At 41.8% G+C, this 12,046-nt stretch overlaps 1 protein-coding gene across 1 annotated transcript in view; it reads right to left on the bottom strand.

Annotated features, from left to right (window-relative positions):
* SLC44A1 (solute carrier family 44 member 1) overlaps positions 1-12,046 on the bottom strand; it is a 98,985-nt gene that overhangs the window by 20,076 nt on the left and 66,863 nt on the right. Inside the window, 2 exon segments of the mRNA XM_048503700.1 lie at positions 4,756-4,845; positions 9,366-9,535. Coding sequence (XP_048359657.1) covers positions 4,756-4,845; positions 9,366-9,535 — 260 coding nt within the window.

Below are 12,046 nucleotides of genomic sequence, written 5' to 3'. Positions count from 1 at the left end.
CATGGACTACAATTGGCCATGGTAGCAGGGGCTGATGGGAATTGTTGTCCATGAACATCTGGAGAGCCGCAGGTTGCAGGCCACTGGTCTAACTAACCTTTCCTTCCATTCTACTGCTATGGTAGTTTCAGAGGCGGCAGGAAACCCTCCCCTTCTGCCCTCTTTTCCTTGTGCTTTAAACATAACTTGCAGAATTCTGGGAATCCGGCAAATTTATTTTTCAAAGAGATCTTCGTATGGAAAACAGTTTGTGGGAAAGAATTTGGAAACCATCTGATGCTCGCATCAACAACAGGATTACCAAGATGGGCTTGGAGAATTACTTCTATTATTGGGGTTTAAGAGAAAACTGCTAACTCTGAGTAGCAATCACCATCTGCTTCTCAGCATCGCTGCTGTGAGTACTCAATTTCTTTTGTTAGAAAGCTTCAACCGAAGGCCTCATGCTCCAGTGCATTGTGCAAATAAGAGTTCAGTAAGCTTGCTACTAATGCAGCCATGCCATTTCAAATAAACTCAGATCAATACCACTTCTGAAATTACTGCATTTCCTTTCCCTGCTTTTTCGCACTTTTGAACTCCATATGGTGTTCAGTGCTACCACGGCTCTGAATCGTATGTGATTTTGCTTTCATTTGAGTGGATGCATCCTGCTTCAGCTTAATAAATACTAATGTTTAATAATGGCCAAATTGATATGGTTCCCAAGAGCGTAGTTTAACATCTCCCAGAGTAACAAAAGCTGAATCAAACCAATTGATCCCTTGGAGGCAAGTGTTTTTAAGGAAGCAACATCAGCCAGTGGAAGTGCAAGCAACACCACAGCATTTTATATTCACTACTGGTTTTTCTGCCTTATCTGTAAAAACTCTTTTAAGCTCACTTCTTCAAATTAGCTCATGAATCTGCATATCCAATTAATTTTCTCTTCCTTGGAGGTTTTGATCTGGTGTGGTGTTCAAACTCGAAGATTTTATTTTAAGCTTCCACAGAAACTTGTCTCCTGATAGATCAGTTTCCATATTTTCCCACTGTGCTGCCACCTGGTTTCGTAGAAGCTTTTTGGAAAGATTACTATCATTCTGGAATAAAATTAGAATCCAGAAGTACCTCAACGATCCAACAAACTTTTCCAGGATATAAGCTTTTGTGTGCCACAGCTCAGTTTGTATCTCACGAAATGATCTTTAAATGATGAAAGCTTACACTTAGGGGAAAAGTTTTGTTCACCTTTAAGGTTCTATGACACTCAAATTCTGTTCTATTACTACAGACTACCTCACTCGCCTATATGAATCAGTCATTTTGGAAAGATCACACTAAGTCCACACTGAAGTGTACATGTTTTTAGGGCATGCCAAAATGGTAATTTTTTCCCTGTCCCAGCCCCCTACGGCAATCATTTTCCACCAGGACACTGGGGGTGGGTGGGTGCCTTTCAGGATTCTCAAAGAGTTGGCAATTGGCATATCACAATACCACTGCAACAATCTAACGCTTACTAATCCCCATAAATCCCCAAACTTCACTAAAAACAACACAAAAAGCCAAACCCCACCCCACCCCCCGAAGTCTCCAGCCCTCTCTTCCTGAGGAGGAGAAAGAATCCCTTATTATCTGCACAAAGAAAAAGGTGAGGGTTTTATATTTTTTTTAAAAGGCAGGCTGGGAATTCTGAGGAATCGGTATATTATGTCAATACACTATCATGTTGTTGTGCTGCAGTGATCTAAAAATTGCCAATTTTTTTAAAAAAGCCTCCAAAAGCTCTCTGATGGTGGTGGCAGTGGGAAATGATGGCCGTAGGGTTTAAGGCAAGGAAGTGCCCAGGAACACTAGCGTGAAGATGCTCAGATGCTGCTGCAAATTCACAACAGCAGTCAGAGACACAGGGATCATTACTGCCGTGTTGATGCAGCTAACAACCACTTGGAAGGAGCCTTTCCAGGATAGGAAGACTACCACGCTGGTGACCTTTTGACCTGTTTCATAGTCAGTCTGAGACAGAAGAGATAACGAGTAGGGTATAATGAACATAAGCAACACATCATTCGCACCAACAGTAGCCAAAGGTACGTTTAAAGAAGGAGCACTGGATTCCCAGCAGAAGTCAGGGCAAACTCCTTGTTTTATTTTATTCATTTATTTATTTCATTCCGTTTGTATGCAGCTGGTCCACAGGCTCAGGGCAACTTCCAGCATGTAAGACATATCATAAATACAGTAAAATCAAAATTAAAACAAAAATCCAGGTTAAGCCAGAGCCCTGTTTATCCTTCACAGTGATTAACAATAGTGCCAATGTAATCCTTAACTGTTTTTAAAGCTGATGGAAGATGGAAGGGGGGGAGCCCATGATTCTGTGATCCCCTTCTCATTTGCTGAATCACGGCTGAGAGGTTATGTGAGCTATTTCTTCTGGAATGAATGCAGAACAAACACAAGCTTCCAATTATTTCCCCTCCTGATACGATCTGTTATTAAATCTTGCCCGTGATTAAAAACTGTGAAGCGAATTTGGGGGTTCCCCCCACGGCAACTATTCACACCAGGGTATACGCACCTAAAACAGCGCCTGGGGCAAGCACAACAGATTGCCATGCCCCCAGGAACCACTTGGGCAGGTCTTGTGGGGGACTTTGCCAGGCTGCCCCCCCCCCCTTCCTCGCAACTATGCCCCTGCCTGAACTCCACATGGAGTTCAGGGGCAGGGGGGCAGTCGAACGCTGAGGTGGCCAGCTTTTATCTGGATCTGCCCTGACCAAATTCTATTTGGAGTTCAGGAGTGGGGCAGGCCTGTTCCATGATGAACTGGGCTTGGCCGGGCCCAACTTTAAACTGCAGGCAACCCCCCCCCCCCCCCACACACACACATGTGACCTGCCCAAGAGAAGCCCAGAGCTCCAGCTCTCTTGCACCCCTCCTTCACTATGCCACTGATTCACACCTCCTGTCTATTCATCAGTATTTATTGCTAGATTTTATGTTCTTTGCCAGAAATCCCACATTTACAACTGACCAGACTGCACTGGGCTTTTGAGACCTCCAAGATAAACATCATACTTTATTCAAGAGCCTTGGAAACATCTGCACACTTTTGTCATTCCCTGGCTGTGCTATCGCACAGCAATAGAACAGCTCTGTTTAATAGTTACTTTGCTACTGGACAGCATGGAAGAAAACAATTACATTTATTCTTCACTGATCATAACTGAAAAGGTATTATTTGGGTTGTGGTGATGGGGGAAGAATACTTCAGTATTTAAAAGTGTTTACAGATTGCTTTTAGTGTTAATACTAGGGAGTGTCTGATGCAGCACTAGTGTATATATCCATACAAGGAAGGGAATATAGGTTTGAATAAATAGCTTGTTTGCCAGGCGCTTTTCATTTAAAACATGGAAGATACATACTCCACTACTGGAGAGTGGGAACACAGTTTAGAAATAAATAATGGGAAGGAGATAGTGTTATAAAATAAAAGGGGATTGTTGTAGAAACTGGTTATTCACCACATTTTCCTGTACTCTTTAAAAAGGTATGTCAAGTCCTGTGCAAGAATGGAAACACAGAGAGGGAAGGTTAATGTTTGTCAAAGTATCTTTTTAAAGTCTGTAAAGTACTACAGAGGATGGAAGGTGTCATTCATGCACTACATAATTTGCTTACAGAATTCACTGCCATGTAATATTGCTTACTGACTTAGAATACTTTAAATGGGGATTAGACAATTTAATGGAGAATAAATCCATCAATGGCAACTAGAAATGTCATATTCAGCTGGGTTATGGGACTGTACAGATGAATACCTGAAGAACACCAAGTTACAAGTGAGCAACTTTTTCTTTTTCATGGTCTCTATGAATGGGAACAGATTATCAAACTGATGTATCTGACATATTTGGTGGTAGACAAAGGTGCTGTCAACTGCTAAAGAAAGCACCCCTTCTGAGCTCTGACATGTCACAAAGGTAAAAAAGTAAGGTCCTACAGAGACATTATGGAGACTCCTCTGAGGAAGATGCTATGGCTCTGATGGAATTGGTATTTACAGACCCCCAAAACAGCTTGTGAGTCAGGTCACAGCACATCTTGATGGTGGTTACCATCCAGTGGCTGAAGTACTTCGAAGAGACATTAATTCTGCCCTGTCCAGACAGAACGACAGTGTTTTCTGAACACCCAGTGAATAAAGGGTTCTCTTTTCCCCAATGTCAGATTAGGAATGAATATAGTGGCATTAACTTCTGGTTCAGACAGTGGTGTGGTCCCCACAGTGCGGGGGGCGTGCGATGCCCCAGGTGGAGCCACAGTAGAGGCGTGGCCAGGTCGTGGAGGTGGCATGGCGGGGCCTTCCGGGGCGGGGGTGCACGCCGCAGCGGCAGGGGCACAGGGCCAACTTCTTGTTAGTGGCTGTTGTGGTTTTCCAAGCTGTACGGCCATGCTCTGGTAGTTTTTGTTTTTAATGTTTTGCCCACATCTGTGGTGAGCAAAATGTTAGGAGCAAAAACTATTACACCACGGCCACACAGCCCGGAAAACCCACAACAGCCAGTTGATTGGAACCTGAAAGACTTCAACAATTCTTTTTAGTGGTTCAAACAATCCTCACATGCTGTCAACAATTATAAAGATATCCTCTAAGGGTGAAAGATACTGCCCTCTCCTCCTGCACTATCATGAGCAAATGATCAGAAGAGCACATGGGTCCAAGATCATTAAGCTGGAGGAATAAGATTAATTTCAACAACTTACCAAGTGATCCCAGAACAACAAGAATAGTTAAGATCCAAACAACTACTCTTGAAATGTATCTGATTATCACCATCATGATCATGGAAAGCACTGCAAACAAGAACAAACAGGATCATTTATTTAAAGAGGAAATTGTTAATAAAAATATATGAATGAACATAATAAAAAGCTCTTCCCTGAAATGACTCACTAGTACATTAGGGATGTTTCTGCATTCACTACAAGCACTTACTCAAAAATGTACAGCTTAAGATGCATTAGATTCAGATTTGTGACTTGCCCAGTTACAGAAAGCAACCCTATATGAACATTTATACACCAAAATCTGAACACTCAAGTGCAGACACAGAACAATGAGAGAACAAATGCAACATGTCAGAATGGTGAGTTTCTTTTCATGAGTTGGATACATATTGCACAACTCATGGTAAGCACAACCCAAAAGTTGCATGCAGACATTGCATGCTTGGCAAGCCTAGTTATTATGACAAGAATGAATTAAGATGTTAACACTGTGACAAGAAACACATACTACTTAATCTTTCCCTGCCAGATTCACATGAAACCATTTAATAAGGTGCTTTTTTTTCTTCTCAAAACAGTCTTCTATACCAGGGGTAGGGAACCTGCGGCTCTCCAGATGTTCAGGAACTACAATTCCCATCAGCCTCTGTCAGCATGGCCAATTGGCCATGCTGGTAGGGGCTGATGGGAATTGTAGTTCCTCAACATCTGGAGAGCCGCAGGTTCCCTACCCCTGTTCTATACCATTCTGTCATTTGGAACTCCACCATGTCACCTGTAGCACCCACACTGCATCATAGACAAGAGGACTACTACAAACTTCACTGGTTTGGAAAAGCTTCAAAGTGCTTCAAGAGTGTGCAAGTAAGTATGAGAAATTATTGGTTTCTATACTCTGGTTTCTCTTCAGATAGTATGGAACTTATTACTTTCTGAGCAAACCTGGCTGATTTTTTCACCTTACACAAAAATGCCCCTGGAAATTTCACTGAATGAAAGTTATTCTGTATACGTATTTATGTGTATGCGTGCACAGGCCACGATAAAGGGTCTGAAAACTCACAGATATCAACAGTAACATTAAAGTGATTCTGAAAATGCACCACGAATACTTAAAAGCCGGGGAAATTGTTATTTTTAAGACCTTGTTAGGTTTATTTCAGGAGTCAGTTTTCACACGTGAATTCTAACCTTCACCCAGACTCTGGAAATTGATTTTCTGTTCACTGTAATATATATATAAAAGTGTGAAAATTTGGAGAAGACTTTTAGGTGAAAGGGAAGGAAGTTTCTCTAGGGATGCTCAAACGCCTGCTGGGTCAGCTAAAATTCTGTTTAACAGCAATGATCAGGTAGCTGATTCATGAACAGGCCATAAAACTGTTCACAACCTATTCACATTTATTTCCAGAAAAAGGCTATGTGTGTTTGTATGTGTACACACGCACGCACGCACGCACGCACGAACGCATGCACGCACCCACACACACACACACACACAGAGTCATCAGAACTCAGCTGCCAGATGATGAGGGATCAGCTGGGAGTCAGCTTCTGATCTCCAGCTGGGGAACTCCTCTCCACCCTGACAGAATGGCCTGCAGAGAATAGGGGTGATTTGTAGTTCTCCTCTGCAGCCAAAGATGAAAGCTGGGATATTGCTAGCAGAGAGAAGAAATCTGCTGCTCTCCCCACTATCACCTGAAACTGCTTGGGCTGCAATGAACATAGTCCTCTTCTCAGCAAACCAACTTGACAGTTCGGGTAGAGGGGGAAACAACTGGGTTGCTCCTATTCAGCCTTGCTCAAATAAAGACGCTCAGCTGATTTGAAAAGAAAATTAGCTTTTCATCCCCCCCTCTCTCTCTCTCTCTCTCTCTCTCTCTCTCTCTCTCACACACACACACACACTCTCACTCTCTCTCTCTCACTCTCTCTCTCTCTCTCTCTCTCTCTCTCTCTTTTCACTAGGTCCCTGTCAGGGAGAGGACTCAGCAGGATATTTGAAAGGCTCAGCAGGAATTCAAGTTGAGGTGACTGACTCACCTGCATTCAGCAAATCTGAACAAGCTATGTTGAACATGTTCACAACGAACTCGCAACATCATTAATTCTGTCATAGTGACCAAGTGGCCACTATTTTAGCATTTATCATAAAATAATCAAGTGTTTATGCAACAATCAGCTAATAACCGAGTTGACTATGTAAGTTCTATTTTTCTATGGTGTTTCCTAAAGCTACCTATGAATCCTACCGTCACAGGTTCTGACGTTGTCAACAAACAAAAACATCAATTGCCTATGGTGCAATGGGTGCTGGAACAGTTAACAAGTAAAAACCAAACTAACAGAAATTTTAATTGTCTCTTCTCTTGTTCCACATAAAAGAGATAGGCTTACACAGTATCGAAATGTATAGAATTTGTAGAAACCTGTAGAAATGCTGAAGGAACCTTTTACTTAGTTTTTATTATTTGGGATCTGTTGACCCTGAGCGTTGACAGAGATCGAGCACTAGGATTCATTCATGCCCGAACGCTTGTCACCTAGTAAGTCAAATGGAAGTTTAGTTTGATTTTTTAAAAAATTATAAACTATATTTAAAACAGTTTGCCTTCTCTCTAAAGAGCTTTGTGGTGCTGAGTGGTCAGCTGCAATACTGCAGTTCAAGCTCTGCTCATCATGACTTCAGTTCAACCCCAACAGAAGTCATGTTGACTCAGCCTTCCATCCTTCAGAGGTCAGTAAAATGAGTACTCAGCTTGCTGGGGATAAAGTGTAGATGACTGGGGAAGGCAATGGCAAATCACTCCATAGACATAGTCTGCCTAGTAAACATCATGATGTGAGGTCACCCAGTGGGTCAGTAATGACCCGCTGCTTGCACAGGGGACACACCTTCACCAAACTCTCTACCTGTGAGACACAACAATATATGTACTTATTAAAGAAGCAACTCTTACTTAACGGGCATTTAAATGAACGATAAACTCCTCTCGCAAAATTAACAAGGCCTGAACGAGATCTGAAACTTTGTAATACATTTCAGTTATCTGGGAAGGTTAATTTTAATTAGAAAGCTATTGAATTTTTAACACTGACACAAAAAAGTATGCTTTTGAGGGGTGTGAAGGGGATCTTGAAAAAATGCTACTTTAATATTTTTCCACTGTTTTTTAAAAAAATGTCTGTTGCAGTCATTGTTCTTCCCAACACTGTTGGCACCATTCTTTAACTTTTAACATTTCTCCTTTGGGATGTAACAATGGCGTCACAAAACCAATCCAAATTGACTAGAATTCAGGGGTCTGCCACCTGCAGCTCTCCAATTGGCCAATTGGCAGGGGCTGATGGGAATTGTAGTCCATGAACACCTGGAGAGCCGCAGGTTGCAGACCTCTAGACTAGATACTGACCTCAGGGAAGGCAAGTGATGTTACACGGCCCTCACTCTGAAGTCCTGTTCTGGCATAGGAATGTGGGCTCAACCTCACAGCCTGCTGGGAGCAGCACAGTGTGTGTAGACTGACCATGTGCACACTTGGATGCACATTTCTCATGTATGTCTTGAAAGATACCATCTCTTTTGCTGTTCTATGGAAGCTTCATTGTGGCAACAGAGCACAGTTGGGAGCAGTGGGCTGGCTGTCAGTGACGGCACATCCCTCTTCCCTCCACATAAGCGTGTTCTTATTCTTTCAACCATTTTCTGAAAAACTAGCAAAAGAGAGGGGCTTTTCAAGAGGTACAAAAATAATGATGACCCTTTGCTCCCCAAGTGTTGCTCTGTTCAAATTTGTATTTGAGCAAATTCCCATCAGCAGGGTTTAAAAGTTGAACAATGCTTGACTATCATTAATTAGCACTGAGGATTGATTTTACACTTCTGTAATAGAAAAAAAATGGACACATTAAAAACGGACCTTTTCTTCTAACAACGAATTCAAGTTTTTATTCTCTTATCATTTCCTTCAATAATCATAAATATTTAATGTTAATGTGCACATTTTACTTAAATGTAATCTATTTATTTATTTTGACACGCCTTGCTCTTCTTTTGACAAGCCTGGAGCGGTCTCTCCCATTCAGGCAGCTCGCAAGCCAAGACCTGCTGAGATTACAGCTTCTTATGTCTCTCCGTTAAAAGCTGATGATTAATCATCTAGGATTCTTTGAATTGGTTGGCAGAAAGACTTTTTGATGCAAATCCCTGAAGATTTAACTATCCAGGGTCACTTAGCAGCGTCAACCTGAATTAACTAAGAGAAGCTTACGAATAGCAAAGGTTAATTTGGCTTGTTTTAAAGGCAAGCAGAAGGTCCAGAGATTTTAATTTGGAAGTGAGGCTGAATGGGGTTCAGAGCCCCACATCAGTTTAAGCATAAGGACCAAAAAAAAGTCAACGCAACACACACTTTTAAAAGCACATTTGATGCAGCTGCTGCACAGGAAATATAAAATCAGAAATGGTTTCCTAACAAGCTTCATACTGAACATGATGTGTTTTCGAATTGCGGGCACAGAACGTGTTCACATTCTCCTGTTGCAGTACTACATAAATAGCTAATAATGAGAAAAACAATTACCTAGTGATAACAAGCAAAGTCCCAATATAATCTCTCTGCAGGTCATTACTCCACTAATCAGCCTGTGCAAGACACTACTGTCACTGACAAAGGTGATCAGGGCTTCTGCAAACTTGGCATAGCAGGAAATGTTCACAGGAGCACAGCGATGGAAGAATGGAATAGGTGCACTGGTGATACAAGAAAAAAAACCAGAAAAAAAATTAATCCTATGTAATATAAATGCCACATCAACACACAAATGGAAGGTGGAGAGATGCAGTACACTCCACCCTCATCAACACTCTAGTCTGGAGTCGCGAGATTGACGTAAATGTGCTGCTATAAATGAGGATGGCTGTAATGGGTCGTGATGCAATCCTTAAAAATCAAGATACTTGGGGGAAAAAAGAGGGTGGAGTGCACGTTCTGATGTTTTCCACCCACCCCCACAATCTCAAAAACAGAACAGAATAGCCCACATTCACCCCCAACACACACAAATTTTGAAAATACTCCATGTATCACGAATCAAGGTATATTTATATACAACTGAAAGGTCTTGTAGTCGTTCCAAAAGGTATTCAGACTTGTAGCAATGCAAGCCTCTAGCAGGCAGGCTTCTAAAATTCATGGATGTAAGTGACCCAAGACTGCTGTTTGCTTAGCTCTTCAGACAAACATCAGGACTGAACAGAAATCGCGGTATTGTGCACGTGCATGCCAGGGTCCAAAAAGATCCTTGCATGTCACACTGAATGGATGCTGATTTCCATCTATTACTCCTTACACCATAACTAAATGCTGTTGCCATGAGTCTCCCAATTTAAGCGCAGCTTTTGGAGGTGGGGGCAGGGAGGAGAAGAGGGAAAAACAGAGGACAACCCAGTTGGAGACTGATTTCTGAAATACTTTCCCTGACTTCAAAACAGGGCAGCCAACTTTTATACATTAAAGTTGCCAAGAGGCAACTGTGACAAAACTTTAAAAAACCAGTTTGGAATCAAGTAAGGACCCTACGAGCAGACTCTGTCAACATTAGATCCATTTGGATGGTTGATTTACATCTACTTGATTACACTGTTATCGACTGGTAGTCCCTATACCCAGGAGGTTAGGGGAAGTGTACATGGAGGTTAGGGGCAGTTAGGGAACATGGTCCTCCCTTCTCTACTCTATCCTAAAACAAGTAGGTTAGACTGCAAAAGAACTTGGCTCAAAGTCAACCAGTAAAACTCACAGCTTTGAATCCTCTCTTCAGTACACTAACCACCATATTACACCAGCTATGAACATGCCTTGATCAACCTTGACTAATTGCAAAATTTGTGGTCAGTGCTGTACCTGAACAACTGTTCAATATTTGTTAGAGAGCAGCATGGGGCTCCTTTCCCAAGCTCATAATCCTCTCTACCCTAAACCTGTACCAAATAATCCAGGGGTCGGCCAGTACAGGGTACCGTGGAGTGGCCAGAATTGTACCTCCCCTCTTCTGCTTTCAGTCCCCTTAGAAAGGAAGTACCAGTTAGAAATTTAACTTATTTTCCCTCCTGGAATGATCCCATACCCAAATTCTAGACACAGAAATTATGCTTCACAGATTTAACCACAACTCTCTGCCATGTTCATTATTCCCCTAACTCTTGCTCAATGGACAGCAGTGCCAACACTTACACTAGACTGTCAAGCCGGTCTATTTTTAATTCTCTTTTGCACACAGAGAATCTATTTCGATTCACAGGACACTCATCTTTCTAATTGGAGTCAGTGAATAAAGTCACTCTTTTCTGTTCAAAAGGCAATTTCTTTAAACCGCTAGGCTATTCTCTCCCAAAATCTGTTCCTGTGGTCATATTTGTCAGATTTACTAAGGCTTAAGATAAACAGGGTGTTTAATGCCAGCAGGGTCATCCATTTTTAGTCAAAGAGGTGAAGCCTGCACTTGTTCTAATTAGAATTCTTTCTAAAATGCTAAACCTTCACTTCAAGGGTGCAGGATAGAAGCCGCTGACTTCAACCTCTGTCCCATGTATTATTTATCACTTATGAAGACCCAACACTTTAAAGAGATCTACAGAATTTCTGAATAATTAGTAGCCCAAATTGGCAGGGAATCATAACTTGCTATATCAAGAAAAGTGGTGGTTTTTTTTAAATCTACCTACTTGACATGCTGTTTTATAGACTCTAAGGCACACTTCCAAGGCACACAGTGTCCCTGAATACTCAGACACCCTTGGAGGAAAAAAGCTGTGAGGTCTAAAGAATGACTTAAAAAAACTTTTCCTGCTCTGTGAAACTTCAAGTGACAGAAGAGCTTGATCAAATGTTCTTCCACAAAGAAAACTTTCTGCATATTGGCCTTCACCTAATAATGGACTTCCAGGGAAGAGTTGTCAGCTCCCCTTGGTATCCAGCAAGGTTGCATGGTTGCTTAATTCCACACAATGTACCTATACTCTGTTCCACATAAAGATGATAGTAGATTGAACATTACTTCGCTGCAGAACCTTCCAGAACATGCCAGACCTTCTTTGTCTTGGAATGCTCTGCCTGGGTCCTCATGTCTACCTGGCCCCGCTCCCCCCGATCTGCTTGAAAGTGAAAATACATTTTAGGATTCAGTTTAATTTTATAACATTACATGTTCAACAATGCACAAAATAATGGTTTTGACAAAGACAGTGTGTGAAAACAAATCA

This window comes from Sphaerodactylus townsendi, linkage group LG07 (genome assembly GCF_021028975.2).
Source record: "Sphaerodactylus townsendi isolate TG3544 linkage group LG07, MPM_Stown_v2.3, whole genome shotgun sequence".
Classification (NCBI taxonomy): domain Eukaryota; kingdom Metazoa; phylum Chordata; class Lepidosauria; order Squamata; family Sphaerodactylidae; genus Sphaerodactylus; species Sphaerodactylus townsendi.
The sequence above is the reverse complement of the archived record's forward strand: the minus strand, read 5'-3'. Positions and strand labels throughout refer to the sequence as shown.